The following is a 22,686-nucleotide window of genomic DNA, read 5'->3' as shown; positions in this document are numbered from 1 at the left end:
CTCGCCCCCAACGACAGCAGAGAGGGGCAAGGAAAGGCTGGCGATGCTGGTGCCCTGAAACGCATCCACCCCGTCGGCCAAAGCACATGTTATCTTGATGGCTGGGCGGGGTCAGCACAAAAATACTATTTTCTTCAGGATCGAGGACAGAAAGGGGGAAAAGAGGCCCATTTTCTTCTGTCATCAAGCAACTTGACTCGGGGAAGCTTAAGGCATCATTGAAATGCCCTCGTAACACCTCCGACACCTGGCCTTTGTCTTCTCCCATTCAGTCTCCGAAGGATCATTGGGCAACGTGGCCTTCTGAGCCTGGATTTCCCTAAAGCCAACTTTCTTGTACACCGGGCGGGCTGCGTCCTGTCATACTCGTGGGTGGGTGCATGGTGGTCGGGGGTGACTGGAGGGGCTGCTGGCAGCAAGGAGGATGGGATTGCAGCTTTAATCATTCCAGAGGCAGGAGCAGATTCGTCCCCTTTGTGTAAGACACCAGGCAGCAGGTACAGAACCTAACAGCTTGTGGGAGTTCTAATTAGAGAGCCAGGTATAACTGCATTGACCTGCCCGGCTTTGAAAGGCCTGGAAAAATGCATGTTTGTCCTTAGGAAGAAGCAGATTTTGCTTCTCGTTTGTTCTGCAAGATCCCCGCAGGGATCGCTTGTTGGCACTTTGATTCTAGCCTCCTGCATCTGTCCGGATGCCCACTGCCCGGACGTGGAGGATCAGAGAGAACCTGCGGGGACCCAGGTCCCTACAGGGGAGGGGCCGTTTTCCACAACAGGCCTGCTTCACGCCTTTGTTTATGAAGAAAGACACAGCATCGTACCCCACAGCTTCCCCTGTGGGGCTGGGCCAGCAGTTTCTGCTTCATTTGGAAGGATATCAGCCAGCATTTCAATTACGGATCTAATCAAGACTGACCTCTTGGCAAGGCCAGATCCCAGGCTTAGTGTGTGCGTGTCCAAGATTCCTCGGAGAAACAATCACTGCTGTTATCAGCTTGGGTTATCCCCCTCCCAACACCCCCAACCCGGGAGGCTGCCAGCTGGCAAGAGAATCAGGTCTCCAGGAGACATCAAGAGGGGACAGTTCACATTTTTCTCGAGAACCAAGGCCGCATTGACTGTCAGACACCATCGGAGTCTAGGTAAAGCTAGAACAACCCCTGACACGGAGCAGGGGCTCAAATACTGAGTCCTTTCCTGATTTACAAGCCTTCTGGGTGACTAGCTGATGTTCTGAGAGGCTTGAAAAGAAACAATACCTGCAAAGGTATTTTTTTTTTTTTTTAAAGTTTTTACTTGATTTTATTTATTTATTTATTTATTTATTTTTTATTTTTATTTTTTGGCTGTGTTGGGTCTTCGGTTCGTGCGAGGGCTTTCTCCAGTTGCGGCAAGCGGGGGCCACTCTTCATCGCGGTGCGGGGACCGCTCTTCATCGCGGTGCGCGGGCCTTTCTCTATCGCGGCCCCTCCCGTCGCGGGGCACAGGCTCCAGACGCGCAGGCTCAGCAATTGTGGCTCACGGGCCCAGCTGCTCCGTGGCATGTGGGATCTTCCCAGACCAGGGCTCGAACCCGTGTCCCCTGCATTAGCAGGCAGACTCTCAACCACTGCGCCACCAGGGAAGCCCCCTGCAAAGGTATTTTAAGAGACAGGTGTTGGGGCTTCCGTGGTGGCGCAGTGGTTGAGAATCTGCCTGCCAGTGCAGGGGACACGGGTTCGAGCCCTGGTCTGGGAAGATCCCACATGCCGCGGAGCAACTAGTCCCGTGAGCCACAACTACTGAACCTGTGCGTCTGGAGCCTGTGCTCTGCAACAAGAGAGGTCACGATAGTGAGAGGCCCGCGCACCGCGATGAAGAGTGGCCCCCGCTTGCCGCAACTAGAGAAAGCCCTCGCACAGAAACGAAGACCCAACACAGCCAAAAATACATAAATAAATTAATTAATTAAAAAAAAATCAGGTTAAAAAAAAAAAAGAGACAGGTGTTATGTAAACACCAAGCTGATGAGGAAGGGGAGGGAGGGCGCAGCCTGGAGCAGGAAAGAGAGGGACCACGGGACAGTCAGTGGACCTGGCGGGAAGTGAAGGGGCAAAGTAACCATGGGGCGAAGTGGTTGGAGTCCCAGGAACCTTGGTGGAGGAGCCGTCGAGCTAAGGGCGTTGCTAAACTCCTGGAGTCTTGGGCTTTCTGGACACTGAGGCCCAGATCTGAGAGCTAGTGGGGGGGTCTCTCAGACTGCAGTTCTCTTCTCTCCCCAGGAGGCAGCTGAGGCCTTGGAGGCACTTTGGGGCAAGGCCGCCTCCGGACCCCGGGCAGCCTTCTCACCAAATACCCCAGCGTGGAGCCCCTGCACACCTGTACCCCGCCTCGGTCAGCAGGTTTCTAAGAGCAAGGGGTCTGCGATGACAGGCCCCCGAGGAGGCTTCTGCACATCTGGATCCAAGTCAAGACCTTCCCAGAGCCTGAAACCTGGTGATTCTTGGTATTTCGTCATTGGTGCATGTGGCATTCCTTCCTCCTAAAGCAATCCTTCACCACCACCCCACCCCCTTGGTAGCAGGAGGGACACCAAAGGCTAACCCAGAAACTTTTCTGCATGTGCCCGGGCTCCTAAACCAGTGCTGAAGCTGTCGATTCAGGCATATCCAGGCAGCTGTGAGCATGCTACAGCTACACAGCAGGGAGAGACCCCTCTGGGCAAGGTGAGAGGCAAGAGGAGAGACGGAGACGTCACTGCAGTTGAGAGCAAAAGAGAAAGGAGACAGGCTCAGCAGTTGCTGCTTGACTGTCAAGTCGCAGAGTCGAGCCCTCTAATCCCCAGAAGATGGTGAGAAATTCCACTCCTCCCACCAGAGCAAGGGGCAGAGTTCTCTGGGGCCAGGGTCACCCTGGAAGGGTTCAGAGAGCTGATCCCTTTCACCCCACCCCCAACCCAAGAAGGCAAGTGCTATTATCCCGTTTTACAGATAAGGAAAGTGGGCGTGAAACCGTCAGAAGTGATGGAATCAGGATTCCTGGTGGGTCTGCCACTCAGTGCTGCGCCCTTGGCAAGTCCCTTCCCCTGCCTGTCTCAGCTTCCCCAATTGTAAAAGGGGAGGCTTAGACTAGGGAATTCCATTGGCGTTCTAAATCCCGGACTGCTTTCCACTGCCTGGGGAGCATCAGGTCCAAAGGCTTTCATCTGCCACCTGTGTACCCTAGGCCCTCATCCTTGATATCGGTGAAGAAAAACCAGAAGCAGTACCTGGGGGAGACGTCTCACGGGAGGTCCTCCCTAGACCTTTGGGCTGAAGAGTTTTAAGCTCAAGACTGTCAGAAGGTCCGGACAACACATGAGAGAGACATGGCCCAGAGAGAGCCCAGAAACACTAGCAGGGGCGTCTCTGGGACCAGCCTCAAATGATGGGGAAGCAATTCAGGCACGAGACGGGTCGGAGGCTGCCAGCCCGGGTGGCTCCAAATGCCACCATGAGAAAACGGTGGCAGCTACGCCCTCCGGCTGAGGTCAGAGGCAGGCTGCGTGGGGGAGGAGGGTGCTGAGGAGTCCAAGCTAAGCAGCAGGGCTAAAATCCTGGGAGGCCTGAAATAAGGAGGGGGAATTAGGAACCGGGATCTGAGAACACAGAAGGACCCTGCTAAGTGAAAAAAATCTGGATCAAATTCCTGATCCAAGCTAGGGAGCAATAACTGTGGCAAGGCAGGAAAGCAGTGGAAGCGAAACGTCAAATCGTCCTGGAATAATGGGGCAGAATTTCTACGAAGAAATGCTTTGGGTAGAGTACGTCAGATTTTAAATAATTTTAGATCATCATTACTAATGAGACACTGAACCACGCTGCCTGTAATTAGTCATCTAAGACTCCAAAACAAAATAGGAATTAAACACAGAATTCATTTTTTTCCTTAAGCTGAAGCAAAGGAAAGCCTAGTGACATGGCTTGCATTTCAGAGCCCGCCCTGGGTCTGTGTTGCTTCTGGGTCTGTGATTTCAGTCCTCGGGGAACGCAGGGGTGGCCCGATGCCACGGCTCCCTGGCCAGCACCCAGAAAATGCTGCAGTGGGAGGATGGACCCAATCATCAAGCAGAAAATGTCTGCAGAGAACATCCCTGCACTGACTGATGCTGTTTGGGGTGGGAGGGTTTCTGGCGGGGGCGGGGGGTGGCAGGAACAAGGGCCCCAAGTCACACAGGAATCATGGGGATGTACAGCACACGTTCCGGATTCCCAGGCGACACTCCTTTTGCTCCAACGAGGACACACGTTCCCAACAAGCCAGAAGCACACAGTTTCAAAAGGATGTGAAGACATAGCTTGTGTCGTAAAACCTTTCAATTACCTGGTTCTTCCCTCAAGTCATTCCCAATACCCGCCCCCTATCCCCACTCAAAGGTCCTCTCTACTGGGTTCGCTCCCCTGACCCGCTTCGGCAGACTCGCTCTTTGACTGTTTCTGCCACTGCTGTCACCTCCCGCCCAAAGACGGGTGCAGGTGCTCTGCAAAGCCGGTTAGGGCAATGTGGCCTCCCCCTCCCTTCCTCAGAAGACTCCCCTCCCCAACCCAAGCAAGACGTGAGAGCAGAGACGATATCTTGGTGCTGTGGAAATAAGGAAGCTGCTTTCATCTGGGTTTGGGGTGGGGGTCAGGGGCAAAAGAAGAGGCCCCCTCAGTCTGGGACCAAGAGGAGAAGGTGGTCTCGCCCTGAACGGGACACCAGGCTCACCATCTACGGAGGGAACCGGCAGGAAGGGCTGAGGATGTGTCCCGAGTCACCACCAGGGGACAAAAGAGTGTCCTTGGGGAGAGATGGCTTGGGGGTGACCAACAGAAAGTCCACTACAAGAGAATTCACCTGGCCTGAGGGAGTGGGGTTTGGAGGTGCGTTGTTTTCAGACAGGAAACGATGTTTAATGATACCTGCATGGCACACAGGGCTGAGGTTACCCCTTTCCTGGCTCATCTGTACCCACAGGACATTAGCAGGGAAGGCTCTGGCCTACAGGGGAGGTAGCAGGTGGGAGAGTTCTGGCCCAGGAAGAAGCTCTGTGTGGCGGAGGACGGGTGCTGCCTGGGTCCACGCAGCTCCAACCCGTCGGCGGCTGCCACGTCAACACGTCTGCCTTGGTGCCCCCAGGCGCCCGGGGTGGCCGTTTCAGCCTCCCCGGCACCTGAGTCTGAGTCAGGCCTTGGGGCCTGGCATCTAGCTTGGCAGGTGAGTTCCTCTGGGGAGCGGGGAAACAGAGCACAGGGGCTTCGACCAAGGAATGGTGGATTCTTTTTACATTACCATTTTGATCTCTGGTCTGGAACTAGGTCTCTCGTGGGCGTGGTCAGGTGAGTCTGTTTCTTAGAGGCGACCCTCCCCGACTGCACTGAGAGAGCCTCGCAGCCCCGGCAGACAGCTGCACGGGGGCGCCTGCCCGCCCTCGGCCCGGGCCTCTCTCGCTGCGATGCCGCCTGTGAGGACGGGAGGCCACTGTGGACTCCAGTAGCGTCCCACGGCCGTCTGTGGTCTAAGGATGGTGACCACCATGCTCCCCAAATGGGGTTCAGGGTCCAACACAGAAGAATGTGCTTGGGGACAACAGGACAGAGTGTCTGAACGTGAGAGGGGCCGTCGCTCTCCCCCTCCCAGGGCCCCCGAAGAGAGGGCGGCCCCTCCAGCCTTCTGTCATGTTCAGCCCCTGGAGCAGGTCCACAGGTAACCACTAAGCTGACACACCTGACGGGAGCCCTGCCTGGCAGCCCAGCAAGTCCTCTCTGAGATCCCGCTGCCCCAGGAGGTGCATCAATTAGCCCTGTCCGGGCCTCCACGGTCTCCAGTCCCACCTCAATGTCATTTCCTGTCCTCGTGGTCGATGGGACTTTGTGCCGAGGCGGAGCCAACAGAGACCTAGTTAACCTGCCCAGCCGGAACCAGCATGTTGCCACGAGAGCCGCTCAGAGTCTACTCAAGGGAATTAGCACCCAGGCTTTGGGGGGGCTTCACACATAAGAGGGGAGTAATGACATCTGTCAAGTTCACGGTCGCCTGTAGTTGTTCTCCCCCCTCCCTCCTCCCCACCCCACCCGCCCCACGCCGGCCGGCCACCCCTGGTCTATGCGGTCACTGGGCTGCCTCAGGCAGGGCGCCTTCCCCCAAGAAGCAGACAGACCCTTGAGCAAACAAGTCCGCGTTGGTTCAACCGGTGCTTCCGGGGAGGGAGGTCAAGGGGCTGAGGGCCCCTCTGTTAGGGTGGGTAGGTAGGGGGCCAAGAAACGCTTCTCAGAGGCAGTGACACTGAGCCGGGCTCCACGACAGGCTCTGTCCTTCCTGCCGCCCAGGCTGATGCCTGGTACCTGACCGCCTCTTGCCCACAGGCCAAGGGCCCACCCCACCCTGGCCATGGGCGCACCCATCTTCCACAGCAGCCCTGGTCTGGCCCAGCTGGGCCTCCCCCTGAACCCAGTCAGAAGAGAAGCTTTCCGCCTCTACCTGACAACAAGTCAGGCCAGCTGGGGCCTCCACCGTTCCCTGACTCCTTTCAGCCTTGATAACCAGGGCTACAGGCTCAACAGAAACAGAAAGTAATACTTAAAAAGGAAAGTGTACTACCATGCTTTCGGCCAAGCACGGGCCATGATATATTCTTATTTCAGCTCCTCCAACTGCTGACATTTGGTTCAGGAGGAAAGCCACACCCATGGTCAGTTCCTTCAGAAAAGAACTCCCTGTCAAATCGAGGCAGAGAGGCTTCCACCACGGGCAGGTGGGACCTAAATTATGGAGACTGGTAGTAACGCTCATAGCTAGTGCTTATGGAGCGCTAGGCAGCCTGTGTGACTCACTGAACCTGCAAAGTCACACCGCCAGGGGGTCACCATTATTATCCCCATTTTATAGCTGAGAAAATGGAAGTACAGAAAGATTAAGGGACTTATCTCAGGCCGCACAGTTGGTAAGTGACAAAGCTGGGACCCAGGTGGGTTGGCTCTAGCGCCATGCTCTCAACCTCTGTGCTGTCCTATCATTCAAGCTGGAGACTCTTAAGTGACTCTACCTTCTTGTCCTGGCTCTGCTCTTAACTCGAAATATGACCTAGGGCAGGTCACCAAGGGCAGCGTCCCCATCAGTAAAAATGAAATTCTCTATTTCATATTTCATACCGCAAGAATAAACATCAGATACGGCGAATGAGGTTTTACATCTCTTTTTAGAGGTTAAGGTTATATTCATGCTAATTATTAATAATTCCTGGGGGACTTCCCTGGTGGCACAGTGGTTAAGAATCTGCCTGCCAATGCAGGGGACACGGATTCGAGCCCTGGTTGGAGAAGATCTCACATGCCGAGGAGCAACTAAGCCCATGCGCCACAACTACTGAGCCTGCACTCTAGAGACTGAGAGCCACAACTACCGAGCCCGCGTGCCACAACTACTGAAGCCCGCACGCCTAGAGCCTGTGCTTCACAATAAGAGAAGCCACTGCAATGAGAAGCCCGTGCACCGCAACGAAGAGCAGCCCCGGCTCACCGCAACTAGAGAAAGCCCGTGCGCAGCAACGAAGACCCAACACAGCCAAAAATAAATAAATAAATCTATTAAAAAAAAAAAATTCTTGGAAGGGCCTGAAGCTGTCAACGTTGCTCAGAGGCAGTGTGTACCATTAAGGGATGGGAGGGAAGCTGGAGTGAAGAACAGGGGCTAAGCATCTGGTAGAAGGCCCTGCTGTTTCCTCTCCTCTGTTAGTATGAGTCCCAAATACTGTCAGTAAAGACAGTAGAGAAGTTAAGGCCTGTACACTTTTCAAAGAGTACTGTCAATAGCACACAGATGAGTAGGAAAGGTGGACATCTAAATATTTCAGTAGTCTTCCTTTAAAGAAAACAATTGTTCTCCTTATGTTTAAAAGCATTTTAAAAATCCTGAAAGTAAATGAAATACTATTAATAGATGAGAAGGCTTCTCACTAGATGATGGTAGTGTCTTGTTCCCTGCCAATCATTCTTTCTATGTACAGAGAGAAATCGATACTTTGGATGAAAGAGATCCGTTTCTCAAGATCAGCATTTGCAAGGGGAAGGGTATCTCCATTCGGCTTCATTACCTTAATTGCACCTGGGTCTTATCCAGAGTGACAGTAAGGATCAAAGTTCCCTTCTTTAAGACTGGCTTCTCCAAGGGAAGGATGCGGAGCCCTGCCCTGTCTGTGCCCTGGGCCCTGGGTACCCCTGACTAAACTGATGGATAAACTAGACAGATACACAGACAGCTGCCGCCTCTGGAATCACCCTGAAAAGTTCACGACTTCATGCTGCATCTCTCCTCCAATAGGGGCATCCACTGGAAAACATGCTTCTGAATCATAAAATAGACACAAGCAATTTCCTCCAAATCTCATGAAACACTTTAAAAGAGGGAGAGAGAGAAAAACACCAAAGTTTCATAATTTAGCAGTGCAAGCTGCCTCAGGCAAGCCGGAGTCACCTCTTTCCCTTGATTCAAACCTGCCCTGCCTGCCACCCTTCTGGCTCGTCATGCGCAATGGGATGAAGTATTTTCGCACAGTAGACAAGTGTGTAAGCTTGAGGACAGTTTAAGGAAAGCTCCAACTTCAGGTCCCTCTTTGAACTTCAGAAGAGCTGCCGCCATCTCCGAGCAATGTCGTTAGCCTTGTTTGGATGCTTCTGGCTCAAACTTTAGAGCTGTGAAAACAACTTAAAATGTAGTAACCATCCAGAAGACTTGTCCCACTTCACCGTGCATTTCAGGTCCTCCTTCTAGACCTCCCGCCAACGTGGCGTGCCTCCGGGTGTTTCATAACAGAACGCACTTTTCCGACAGCGCGACCGTTCTCTGCCAGCCTTTGCTACTAATGTGCTCCGGGAACAGAACTGCAGCACCTGTTCTGAAGTTCTCATGCTTGATGTCACTACAGATTTCTGATGTTTCTGAAAACGTAAGATCACGGAGGAAACCCTCGAAGACACCTGTGCTGAAATCTTTAGCCTGGAGCTGGCTGGATTGAACTGGGGTGTGGGGAGAGGGGTGTTTCACGCCTCATCCACAGAGGTCAACCAGCACTTTTGGACCCTTCATGCCCCAAACAAAAAGCCTATTCTATTATTCAACTGGCCCCCTAAAATAGCCCCCAAACTGTCTTTCCACTGAGCAGGAACCCCCTGCAGCCTCCCTGGTGGGTCCTTGCCGAGCTATTCATACAACCCACCATCACGGGGCCCTCAGGCTGAGGCAGGGAGGCCTCCGCCCCACTCCCTGGGTGGACCCCTGGGGCCTCCGATGGTCTCTCTTCCCCATCATCCTCCCCTTTCTTTGGGGAGCTCCACCAGTGGGCCTTTCTCACTACTTCCTGTGGCAGAGTGGGTGAAATTCACACCGCCCACCCCCGGTCTCCTAGCTACCCTCCTTTGAAGGACGGATGGCCTCTGTCCCTGTCCAGGTGTCCAGCCTTGTCGTGGGACCTTTGACATTCAAGGGCGTGGTCCCTGGTGCTTTCCCTCTGGTTTCTCCCTCCTTCGGCATTAGCTCTGAGAGACCCTCATCTTGCCGTAGCTGGAGACCCATCCCTTGGGGACACGTCAGTCTTCTTCCTTCCCTGCAGGGTGGGGTTGGGGCGCGAGCGGGGCTCTCCGGGCCCAGCCCCTCTCCAGCTCACACCCTCCCCTAAGCCGCCCGAGCAGAGCACGCCTGTCTCCCTCTCCTCCACGTGCGGCCCCGGCCCCCAGCACGCCCTGGGCGACCCCCACCATCTGCTTCTGTTTCACACCTCTTTTCGACCCATCGAGTTCATTGGTAATGTGCTCCAGGATAAGTTACTTTCTCAGCAGTATTTTCCCCTCTAGTCTTACCAACATCAGCTCCCCGCACACAGCCTTTCTGGCTTCCTTCCACGTTCATCTCTCTCTTGTTGGCTCTGTTCCTTTCTTACCCTCCCATCTCACACACTGCCCTCGGGAGCCCAGGCTGACATTATCAGAGGGCAAGCAGGTGGCCCTGTTTGCAGAGCCTGTCCCTGTCCTGGTCATCGTGTCCCTGTCGACCCTGAGTCCGTGCCTGTCCTTGGCCTGGGTGATATCACCCAGAGGCCGTTCCTCTGCCCTTAGTCCGCCATGAGCCCCATCTCCCTCCTCTACCCCCTCCTCCTCATCACAGGGTTACTGGTGTGGAAACAGTTGCTCTATGTTTCATTAATTTATCTCGGGTCCTGGGAGTGAAAGGCTTTTTACCATGGCATGCAAATGTATGTAAAGGTATACACTTATGCAAAAATGATATGAAAATATGCCTTTAGATCTTCTGGAAAAAAGTCTGGTCACTCTATGATTCCCTCCCCTTGTCAACAACATCACTTTGTAATTCTTTATCCCGTCAGCTCACCGCTCCCTTACTATCTGCCCACACTCAGCTCTCTTGTCTTGTGCTAACTCATTATTAATATTAAACACATTATTTCTCTTCTTTCTTTGCCCTGTATGTGAACTTAAACACATCTGTGAAGGCTGAAACTATTAGAAAACTGTCAATTTTCACTGGGGTTTAATTTACATTTCTGTTGTCAAGTCTGACCTTGTATTCACTTTAATACATTTAATACTTTAATGAATACCATCTGCCTCCAAGTCGTTATTGCTTTTTAACAATATTAATGTGTCTGCATTTCTCTGAAGTCATGCCTCTCCTACGAGCTGGGCTGGGCGGTCTGGCACATGCTCCCACTAACCTGCCCTAGAAGGTAACAAACAATCATTCCTCAGGGAACAAGCTCGCGCCCCGACTGCTAACCGATCTCCGTGGCCACCGTCAGCCCCTGGTCTCCACCTGTGACACACAACGTGGCTTCCTTCCTTCAAATCGGCTCCCTCGGACTGTCCCTCGGCCCCTCTCCTGCCTCTCTGAGCATCAGGGCTGACGCAGACGCACTTTCGATCCTCTGGGTTTTTTCCATGTCCTGCAATCTGCCTGCAGTCGGTTCCTTCCCTTGGAACCCCCTTGGTTGGTTCTTTGGGGTGGTGCTCTCTGCGGCTCAGGTCCTCCAAACTCCTAGGCTTGACCTCTGACCCTCGTCGTGGCCTGGCGGCCAGGCCTCCTTGGCCCACCCTGTCACTTGCGCACCCCACTCCTGAGAGCCAGGAAGGTTCCAACGCTCATGTCTGTTTCTGCCTCCTCTGCCCCGTAAGTCTAGAGCCCCCGACTCTTCCCTTGGATGTCACCTGGTAAAAAGACGGCCTCTGATCTCCCTGCTGACACTTCGTCTTCACTTCGGGGCTTGCAAACCAGTCTGGCTGCCACGAGGGTAGAGGCAGGACCTTCTGTGACTCAATAAGAGGTTTCCCTTCCCATGCTTCATATGTGTCTGGGGCTGAGATTATGCCTCTTTATGCACAAAGAGGGTGAGCCAAAGAAACAGAGCTTTCCTGTGCAGCTGGGGTGGGAGGCAGGAAAGAGAGGGTTGTGGTGTTTCAGGGCTGGCGGCCTGGGTTCCAGGGGCTGCCCGTCCGTGGGCACCAGGAGAGACGGCAGCACCGGTGGCAGGGGAAGCTGACCTTGGCTGCAGCGGGGCTCCTGCCAGCTGTGGCTGGGCTGGGAGGACGCAGGCCAGCGTGCATCATTTACGAGGTCACCAAGAAGGAACCGGCCAAGCCACCCTTTGGGACCCACGACAATCACAGTCACTGGGCAGTTTCGGACCACGAGAATCTGAACTCCTCAAACTTGTAGGCCTGTTGGTCTCAATCTGCCTCCAGTCTGGATAGTTTTTGAATGTATCAGGATGCGTGGAGAAGTCTTAAGAGTTTATTATTATCGCAATTTTCTCCTGGTGAGATTTCCAAGGCAGCTAATAATGTCTCCAGGCCAGAGAAGGCTTGGTCATTGCCTGGGATCCAACAGGCAAGGCCCCTCCATCACCAGGCCCTCGCTCACCAGCTCTCCTCCGCTGGGCCCACTGCTGCTCCGTTCAGAAAGGAAAGCGTCTGGCATTTGGCAGGGAGCTCAGGTGTCTTGACAAGCTCCAAAGGTGAAACAGAAAACTTTCCCGGCGCGATTTTCCTATTTGATCTTTTGTCTCATGTGTTCCCCTTGGGGACGAACAAGAAATACTTCTCTGAATAATTCATAGGCCCCGGGGTAGAAACACGCTGCCTCTTTTTAATAAAAAGGCTGGGTACTCGGTGTTGATTATACCTCTTCTGTGATACTTCAGCAAAAGCAGGGAGATCTCAAAAGCTCTTTACAAATTCCTCTTACAATAGTGAGACAAAAATGAAAAGCCATGGAATATTTTTAATCAAACAAACCAATGTTTGGATAATACGTAAAATTATTTATAAAGCTGTATTGAACTACAAAATGCTCATAAAGGGAAGTTGAAAATTAAATGATTGTAATTATTACAAGGTCTGATTTATTTTTAAAACTGAAAATGATTGTCTTCAGTTTTCTATTTAATGAGCACCTACTAGGTGCCAGGAGCTCTGCTGGCCTCGTTATGTAAATCATTTCATGTTGTTCTCACAAATGAACTGGGTAAGGAACAGCTCAATGCACAGAAACACCGAGGCTCTTAGAGGTTAAGTGACTAGCCCAAGGTGTCCTGGGAGCAGGGACAGGGCTGAGTTTGAACCCAGATCTGACTCAGAAGCATACGTTTCCCATGGTTCCTAATGCTGGGCACCTGGGCCCTCTTCTGCTGAAAACCAGTAGTTACTGCTCAGCTCCATCTACATTTTGCGATGTTACTGTGAGCAATGGTGAGAGAACAAAGCCTTTGGGACCCTCTGGAGAACATTTTACTTATTAGTTACAAAACCGTATCCTCTTAGCACTGGACAGAAACTCACAGCCTATCTAGTTGAATGTTTTCATTTTACAGAAAGGAAACCGAGTGCGGAGAGCTTATGGGCTTTCCCCAAAGTCAGAGAGTGAGCGAGTGACACGGCAGGGCCAGAACTCTGTCCCTGGGCACCTTGTCTGGTGTCCACTCCTCCATGTCACACCCCCCTGATCATACACGCTGGGCTCCCGAGGGCTGCCCACCTGAAGGACACCTCGGCTGCATTACGGGCTTTTCCCTTCCCGTGGCTCATGAAATCAGAGATGTCCTACCGCTAAGAATGAAACACAAATTCAGAAGCTAAGTCTGGCCGACAGGCCCAGAGAAAGCAGCTTTTCACCCGCTCCCTGGACCCGGTTCATCTCCAAGTCTCCGACCAGACTCTCGCAGGAAGGGGACAGCAGACGAGCGGCTCCCGTGCAGCCGCTGTGCCCCACGTGTGCTCTGAGAACCCTCCAGAGTGGTCTAACTGACCCCGCCCGACTGAAACCGAGGTGGTCGGGTGGCCAACTCCCAGGCAAGGAAGGGAGGGGAGCAGTGGGGAAGCCCCGGGCTCCTGGCCTGGGCACCCAGAGGAGGGGCGTGTGCGGTTTCAGAACCACCACACCCGTATGCAGTGTGGACGCTGGGGCGACTTACCTGGGTCCTCTGGGTGCCGTAGGGCTGCCCCCGTCCTCTGACAGGATGCTCCCACTAGCCAGTGGCCTCGGAGACAGGCTGGGGTCTCGGCTCCCTCGAGGTAAGAGAGCCCCCCAGGAGGTAAAGTGCTCTGACTTCTGTACTGAAGGCTCCCCAAGGTGTGGACACCGCCAAGGTGGCTGCTATAAGCAGCTCGGAGACCAAGATGACAATGACAGTGCCCAGGGCCACAAATACGTCTTTATTAAACCCAGAGCCACAGGGTGGCTTGGACTGCTGGCCGGAGACCGCTGACTCAGACGCTCCCCTCACACCGATCAGGACCCCCAGGTAGGGTCGCTGAGGCTGTGCGCTGCTGATTCCTATGAGCTCCATTTGTGTAAACTACAACAGGAACGGCGCTCACTGGCTTTGTGCACCTTGACAGCCTGGCAGGCCAAGTGCATCTGGCCTTTGGAACGGGAACAGGGTTTGAGGGTCAAGAACTATGTGCTGCTTCCCAGGGGACCCCTGGTCCAGGGCTGGAGGCCCCGGCAGCCCTCAGACTCACCAGCCGCTGCATGCTCTTCACGTGGGTGGGGCTTATGGATAAGGCCTCTTCGTACCACCGCTGGGCCTCCTCGATGTTTCCTCGGAGCTCGGCTACCTGGCCTCGCATGTACAGGACGTTGTGGGACATCGGGAAGAGGTTGGCAGCTTCTTGGGTACAGGCTGTGGCTTCTGCCGGCTTCCCAATGCCGATGTAGACTTCAGCTGTGAGGAGGAGAGCACAGGCAGATGCTGTCCTGGGTCACTGCCCTTCAGAAGCCCTGGGACATCGACTCCCCTCCACCATGTGAGTCTGGCAGGGGCCCACCTGGAATACACAGGGCCCAGAGCCAGCCAGCCTAGCCCCCAACCCCAAGTGGAAACAGCCGTGGGCTGATGGTCCTTCCCGCCCACTGTTACACAGGCACTCGAGTCAAGGCCGTGTGGCCTTGGAGGGGACACTTGTCACCACCGATGAGAGGGGAGTGAGGCCTGCCTGGGCCCTGGCCCCCCCCCTTCGGAGGCCACGCATCCTCAGGGCCCACCAGGGACACCTGCCCTCAGCTCTGACAACCACAGAAGAAGGGCTGGATGAACCCAAGGACAGGCAAACCAGAGGTGCACAGCCCCTCACAGGGCAACGGCTCTGCTCTTGGGCTGGTTCTCCTGATGCCAGGAAGTGTGACAAGGCCAGCAGGCGGTGGCTGCTATGGGCACGAAATAAAACCGCTGCTCCATCAGACCCTGCCCTGGACCGACCAGGGAAAGCCACTGCACCGGGGAGACTAGTAACTGTACGACACTGACGAGCCATCACTTTCCACAAAGCAGGAAAATGAGCTCTCCTCCCATCTCAGGCCTCAAGTCTCCCACGCCTCCGTGGAGGGTCCCCAATTGCTCTGCAGCCCTGGCTTCCATCATGCACGTCCAGTGCCCCCGGCTGTCCCCAGCTCCACTCAGATCCCTCATCTCCTGAGGGCCCTGAGGTCACGGCCCCACCGCCTCTCCAATGTAGGGCCTGCGTTGGCTGGATGTGGGAAGACTCCTCTCCCTCCTCAGCCACACCTGTCAAGACCACCGCCCAGAGCCCCGCTCAGATGGCCGCTGTGCTCTGGGCCCACGGACCCCTCCCCCCACCTCCGAGGCAGCCCCTTCCTCGCCCGCTCCTGCCCTGACCGCTGGTCTCCTCTCCTGGCAGAGAAGGATGTTTTGTGCCCATATCTCCAAGTTACGTGTATATGCATATGTTGTGTATAACGGAAGGCACACGAGAATAGGAATGATAGAAGAACACAATAAAAAGAAATAGAAAGTGTTTACTTTTTTCTTCACACACCTCTCAAGTTGTCTCCTGGAGGTGAGGCCTCCTCACGCCCCTCCCGTCTCTCCTCCAGCCCCTCTGTCCCGTGCAGCCACTGACAGACCAACCCCTCCCCAGGCAAAGCTCCGGTGGGGTCACCACCCTGCTGAAAAGCGCTCCTTCCGCTCCTGTGCACCCCTCACCCCCTTCAGTCTTCCCCGGAACGGCCTCTGGGAGGCTTTTGCTGACCATCCCACTTAAAACTGCTGCTACCCCTGCCCCGTCCTGACCCAGCACGACCCAGTTCCTTTCCCTGCTTTCTTTTCCGGCCAATACCAGGCTCACCTTGTCTGTCTCACTCACTGTCTGGGGGGCCCCTCTAGAACATAAGCCACCAGCTTCGCACTATTCACTGCTGTGTCCCCAGTGACTGGATGAGTGCCCGGCAGTCAGAGCGCAGGAAATGGTTGCGAATGAATGAATGGTAACAGTAATGATAACAGTAGCTAATAATCATCAAACATGTGCTTTGTGCAAAGAAGTGCTCTCATTTCTGCTTTTATCTGCACAGTGATCTAGTACACTAGTACACTAGGTACTATTATTTTATCCCCATTATACAGACGAGGAAACTGCGGCACAGACAGGCTGAGCAATTTGTCCGAGGTCCCAGGGCAAGGTATAGGCAGGCGTGGCTTTGCGGCTGTGCTGTCAGCTCTCTACAGAGAACAGTGTCTCCCCTGCCTCCAAATAACATCCAGACCCCTTTGCCTGGCATCTGGAGCCCTTGGTGACTGTCTCCACCACCCCTACTAACCTGTGTTCCTACTGCTTCCTACACCCCCGGGCTCTGCCGTGTTAAGCCGCCACTGTTTCCCTGGGTTTTTGTTTATTCTCTTGCCTCTGCCCTGATGGTGTCACCCCTGTACCCCCTTTAAGGCCCAGCTCAATGGCCACCACCCCTGGAAGCCACCTCTGACCCCGCCCCACCCCCCCAGCTGGAAGGGGAGCCCAGCCTGGGTGTCCTGCTGATGGCTGTGTCCCTAGAGACGTTTTGTGAGGGGTCCTGGCTATGCCCCCGGACAGCACATTCTGCTGACATCCACCCTTCTGTCTTCCCACCTCCAGCTTCAGGCGCGGAGACTGGAAATTCTGGACAGGGTGTGGTCAGTGTCGATGTCACTGGATGGCCCTCTCCTAAGCACCTCACTTCCCTGGTGACCACAGTCACACCAGTGACTGATTCTTCAGGCCACGAGCAAGCCCGGGGGAGGCACAGACCCGCCCTGCACCCGATCTGTGCTTCTGGTCATCAGTCCCCCTCAACAGGGAGCAGAGGTGATGGGCTGGCCCGGGGACCTGCGGGGAGAGGCGCAGCCTCTCAGACCTGGAAACTCGGACACTCACATACAATTGAGCTCTAAGCGTGGCCGGGCCGGCACTGTGCCCGCCTCACGTCCTCTGAGACTCCGCTCTCGAGGTACTTACTGAGCACCTACTACACACGGGGCCTCTGCAGGAATGAAGACCACACGCGTCTGTCCTTCCGCCTGGGCCTCTGCAAAACCTGCCCTCCTGGGAGATAGACATGCAGGGCTGCCCGCTGTCTTCCAGTAACATGACTCTCTCCAAGCTCCCGCCAGAAGAGTCCGGGGTGTATCTGGCAGTTTCAGGTTCCGGAGCCTGGCGGCTGCGGGGGCAGCTATACAGAACGTTCCTCCCACTGTATGCTGCCTCCTGACTTGCTTCCCTTTGGGGGTGAGTTCGTGTTCATTTCCAAGGTCCCAGGGCTGCCTGTGGGTGGGTGAGACACCACAGGCCTCTCCCATCTAGATCGCTCCGGAAAAAAGGCCAACTTGGGAGAGCAGGGACTAAATGATTCCAGAGCTTTGTTTTGTTTTTAATTTTTAAAATTTGTTTTATTTTATTTTCATTTATTTGCTTTTTGGCTGCTTCGGGGCTTAGTTGCGGCACGCAGGCCGTTCATTGCGGCGTGCGGGCTCCCCTCTAGTTGTGGCATGCGGGCCTAGTTGCCCTGCAGCATGTGAAATCCCAGTTCCCCGACCAGGGCTCGAACCCGCATCCCCAGCATTGGAAGGTGGACTCCCAGCCACTGGACCACCAGGGAAGTCCCCAGAGTTTTTATAACAAGAATCAAGGTGTATGTTGCAGCGGGGGGTGGGGGCGGGGAGCCTTAAACACCAACACAACGATGTAGATGACACCCTGTTCTGTGTGGGTCCCTGTGAAAACAAACACGGGACCGAGTGTCTTCTTGGTTCCATGTCTTCGGCCACAGGTCTGGTGCCTCTGCTCCCTCCTCATGAGGAGGAAACAGACGACGGGGGCTGAGCTGAGTCATGATTGCCAAGGTGGGAGAGAGGATCCAGCCCCCCGAGGGCTTCTTTGCCGTGCTGTCCAAGCTGTAGGGGCAGGCTCACGTCACTGCGGAGGCCTGCGCTCCCGAGGCAGAGGGGCAGGCGGGTGCACGGCTCCCCGATCCCTCCGTTTTAAGATCAAACAGAAGGACATAGGCGCAACGGGCTGGGGTGATTTTCAAACCATTTTTCCCCAGTGGAGCCTCTTTCCTCCAAAGAGATCTTAAGAGTGGACAGCTGGCCTCCCTCTTGGTTTGGCCCCCTCTCTGGGTCTCTGAGGCAGCACTGGGGACCCCAGGGCTCTAGGGTACCCCGTTGGTCAGCCAGTGTCATGGGAACATGGAGGGTTCGATTCCTGCGCCTGGGCCTTGTGTGTGACCTTGGGCAAGGCCATCAACTTCTCTGGGCCTGTTCACCTGCCAGGTGGGGCCTGAGGCTGGCCCACATCTCTCCAAGGGCAGTGGTAAGGATCAACCAAGAGGGTGGAAGCCTGGAGCCTTGGATGCCCGCATTCTCGGCTTGCTCCTGCGGGCATTATGCTGGGCTCTGCCCCTGCGACAGCGAGGCCAGCAATTTGGGACGGGTGAATTCAATTAGCTGTGATGCACTGGGAGCCCAGCTGAGGCCAGAAGTCATGATGCATTCTCCGATTCAGCCTCCCTGGGCACAAAGCTGGGAGTGTGATCTCCATCTCACTCCCTGTCTCTTTCTTTTTTTTTTTTTTTTTTTAATATTTCAGCTTACTTTTTTTTTTTTTAAACTTTGGGTTTATTTATTTTATTTATTTATTTATTTATGGCTGTGTTGGGTCTTCGTTTCTGTGCTAGGGCTTTCTCTAGTTGCGGCAAGTGGGGGCCACTCTTCATCGCGGTGCGCGGGCCTCTCACTATCGCGGCCTCTCTTGTTGCGGAGCACAGGCTCCAGACGCGCAGGCTCAGTAATTGCGGCTCACGGGCCTAGTTGCTCCGTGGCATGTGGGATCTTCCCAGACCAGGGCTCGAACCCGTGTCCTCTGCATTGGCAGGCAGATTCTCAACCACTGCGCCACCAGGGAAGCCCCCTGTCTCTTTCTTAATTGGCTCAGAACTCAGGACGTAAACAGAGGTGTACTATTTCCCTAAGGCCTCCAAAAAATGTGATCGGTATTGTCTTTTCCCACTAAAACTACGAGCAACTGCCAGCCACGTCACCTCTGCATCCCTTAGCACAGGATCTAGCACTTAGTAGGTGCTTAAGGAAAGACTGTAGATTAATGGACACTGCTTGCGGGTCAGAGCAAGGCAACCGTCTCTGTGGCCCAAGTCAATGAAGAGTCAAAGGCCAGAGAAGCCACAGTAAGCGATGCTCCCCTGACCCCTTCACCAAGGGCTAAATTCAAGTGAAAAAAAAACCAAACAAGAAACCCCACAAAGGGCCTTTTGAGCTTATTAAGAGATATAAGAGCTTGTACCGAAGGAACAGCAACACAGAGGGAAGCTGGTTCTGGGAACTTAAAGCTGATCGGCTCCTAACAAGAACACAGTTCAGTGCAATGTCAGAGCCCCCACTGCGGGGTGGGCTCTGAAGGGTCACTCTCTGAAGAGGTCACAGGGACAGAGTCTGTCCTGGTCGCTGGCAGCTGACAGCCTCTAACCAAAGGTAAGGTGCCACTCAGGGTCACGGACACTTTCTACCCCTTTCTGAAGCTCAGACTAAGCTCTGGCTGTCCTCTCTGGAATCCCCTGGCTTCTCCTTGCTACCAGGTTACTATGAAAAATGCTGGAAATACCCCTCCACCCCACCCCCGCTTGCAAACCCTCAGTGGTTCCCAATTGCAGGTGAATGTAACCCACATGTTTTTGCTTCCCGTTCTAAACTAGGACCCTGCTACCTTTTCACTCCCTCTGTGCTCAGTTCACGGTCTCACCTCCACACCTCGGCTGTGCTGTTCCTTCTGCCCAAAGTGCCTTCCCTGTACTGTTGCAGACCCATCACTCCTCACGCTGGGCTCCTCCAAACCCCACCCTGCACACGACTTCCCCAGACAGGTCTGGGGGTGTCACCCCTCCACCGCCCTGTGGGCTCTGGGAAGTCCCTCACCCCAGGCTGCCTCGTGCTCCCCTGACTTGTGTTATCCGCAGAGGTCGTGCCCCTGGAGGGCCGGGATCGAGTCCGCTCCTCTTTGCATTGCGCCTCGCGCAGAGGGCTTTCCGAAATCGTTGGCCAAACCAAGCTAAAGATGGGATCTGAAAAGGGCTGAGCTGTACTGCCAAGGCCCGGGGACTCTTTCTTCCTCAGTGGTGAAGGGGGCTCCCGATAGGGGGACCTGGAGCGGGACGCACCCACAGCCCCGCACGGGGCCCAGTTTCCTCACTCGTTCATTCACTCTTCTGACACTTGTCAAGCACCTGCTTCACGTCGGCTGCAAGGCTGAGAACCGGCTCCCGTTGCCTGCCTTGGGCTCAGGGCTGTTTGGGTCGTGCGCCGTGCAAAGGCGCTGGGCGGAGCGGGGCTGACCAGCCTGGACCCCGCTGGCCAGCTGTGAGCCTGGCGTAGGGCTGCATCTACCCCTGGAAAGCGAGGAAGCTCTTCTCACCAAGGTGCCCTCAGCTAAGGCACACCTGCTCCCTGGGGCTTAGCCTACCCAGAGGGGACATCTCTGTGAAACTCACACAAAGGAGCCGTGTATGTGAGAGGCGGCCCGAGGGCTGTACCTGTGTGCGTGCCGTCAGATCCTCCATTCCACCAGAGGTCTGGCAGAGAGGGATGCAGGAAAAGGCGTGCGGGCCATCAGCTTCTCTCAGTCTTGCAGGCAGCAGGGAGTTAGGCCTGCAGACTCGCTGACCCCCCGATACCATTTCCTTTACCCCAAACCCTGCTTCCCTAGAGAGAGGAGACTTGGGAAACAACCTTAGCAAGCTGGTCCTGGGACAGCCTCTGCCGCGGAGGGCAGAGCAGCGCCGGGGCTGGGCTCAGCTGTCTGCCGGGAGCAGCAAGGCTCCTGTGACTTCACATGACTCTCTCAGGTGGAAACCAGCATGAGGGCTGGAGAGGACAGGGGTCAGTGAACTGATGAGTGTCCTGTCACCTGGCCAAGTCACCAAGGCCTGGGCAGGCCTCTATCCTTATCAGCTCTCACCCGGACGGTTCATTATTCTTTCTTTTCTGGGGACTCAGGAAGCAAAGGGAGGCAGTGATTTTGTTTTCATGCGTCAGTCTTACCCTGAGCTCCTCTGGGCCAGACCCCAAGCTGGGGCCTGTAGTCCCCACGAGGGACACAGCCCAGGTCCTGTCCTCACTGAGGGCCCGGCCAAATGCCTCCGTCAGGGTCTTGGCTGCACAACTGACATTTATTTCCGAGTTTGCGAATGGCTGTGTCCACTGTCAAGAGTGATCCCTTTTCGTGGGTGGGATGCTGAGAGTAGGCCCTCGTCCTTTCACTGCGTTGGCCCAGGTGTTTATCCCTTGGCCCAGGTGTTTTCCTGACTCCTCGCTCCTTCCCCAAAGCCCCCCACCCCTCTGGCTGACCTTGACTCATCATTCAAAGAGAAAGCAGAGGCTGGCAGAGCAGACCTGGAGCCTCTTCTCGCCGACAAAGCGACAAGCCCAGCGTTGTCCTCTGTGCCCATCCTCTGCCCACCTCTGCTACACCTGAGGACCGATGCCTCTGCCGGTGTCCTGGGCCTCACCACTCTCTTGCCTTCTTGAGGGACTCATGCCTTCACAGACCCCCCCTTCTCTTCTGGATGACGAGGGACCCCCGTGAGCAGTCAACAGGCTTCTGCGTCAGCCTTTTTAACCCCCTTCTTGACCCCTCATGTCCCCACTCCGCTCCATAGGGACTCTCCCTGCAAAGACTGTGCCCCCTCTGCTCCCACATCCTCACTGGCACCCACCCTGCAGCCCACACCAGTACGGCTCCAGCCCCACCACTCCACGCCAGATCCAACAAATGTTTCTGTCTCCACCTTATTCAAGCCCTCCGCAGCATTTCCTACCTGCCACACGCACTTAAAAATCATTATTTTACAATGGGGAGAGGGAAGGGGGCAGGGGCAAGGGAGGGGTAGGGGACTAAGAGGTATGAATTATTAGGTATAAAATGAGCTGCAAGGATATATTATACAACATGGGGAATATTTTAGAATAACTATAAATGGAGTATAACCTTTAAAAAATAAATGAAGATACAATGTTGACTAAGAAATCATTATTTTAACAGTTATTGAGTGTTTGCTACCTGTTGAACACTCTCATGCATTATCTTGTGTGACTGTCAAACTGTCGTCATTTTGCAGAGGAGGACACTAGGGTGGTGGGACCAGGATTTCAACTAGTCTGAGCCCAGAACCCAAGCCCTTGATGGTACCGCACAGGTGCCTTTGTAACCCCCCAGTTGGCTGCCAGGACGCCACCTCTCCTGGTTCCCTCCCGCCTTGCTGACCACTTCCTTTCTGTTGCTTTGGCTTTTCCTCTCCTCCCCAAATCTTGAATGCTGGGGGTCAGGTCTGGGGCCTGGCCCTTTCCCTTCTCCATCGACATTCTCTTCTTAGGCCTTCTCGTCACACCCTTTGGCTTTAAATCCCCACTCGCAACTTGATGTTTCTAGCCCAAACCTCAAGCGTAGACTTGAATATTCAGCCACCTGCCTGACACCTTCACTGTGGGTCCTCAGGCACCCGACGCTCCCAAGTTCAAGCAGAGCTCTGGTTGCTCTTGCCCCCCGATCCCTACCCATCGGTTCCCACCACCCAGGCTGCCTGTGGCAGGAAGAGGAATCACCAGTTACCCACTGGCTCCAGCTCCCGACACAGGAGTCTCCCTTTTCGTTCACCCTTACATCTAACCCATCAACAAGTCCTATCAGTTCTGCCTCGAAAATGCAACTCAGGTACCCCCCTCTCTCCACCCTCAGAGCGGCCACTCCCCGTGGTCACGCAGACCAAAGCTCCTGACCTTCCCTCACCACTGCACTGTCTCCCGTTCCGTGCCCCACATTCCGCGGGGGTGATCTTTTAACAACCT

General features: G+C 54.8%; 1 protein-coding gene across 8 annotated transcripts in view; it reads right to left on the bottom strand.

Moving 5' to 3' along the window:
• Positions 1–22,686, bottom strand: part of TTC7B (tetratricopeptide repeat domain 7B) — a 241,342-nt gene that overhangs the window by 18,297 nt on the left and 200,359 nt on the right. For 7 of the 8 annotated variants that reach the window (XM_057542438.1, XM_057542439.1, XM_057542441.1 and 4 more), the window contains one exon: positions 14,027–14,229. In XM_057542438.1, the coding sequence (XP_057398421.1) occupies positions 14,027–14,229 (203 nt within the window). Of the gene's footprint in view, positions 1–13,639; positions 13,928–14,026; positions 14,230–22,686 lie in introns of those variants that run through there. The other variant, XM_057542440.1, reaches the window with a different exon arrangement.

This window comes from Balaenoptera acutorostrata, chromosome 3 (genome assembly GCF_949987535.1).
Source record: "Balaenoptera acutorostrata chromosome 3, mBalAcu1.1, whole genome shotgun sequence".
Lineage (NCBI taxonomy): Eukaryota > Metazoa > Chordata > Mammalia > Artiodactyla > Balaenopteridae > Balaenoptera > Balaenoptera acutorostrata.
The sequence above is the reverse complement of the archived record's forward strand: the minus strand, read 5'-3'. Positions and strand labels throughout refer to the sequence as shown.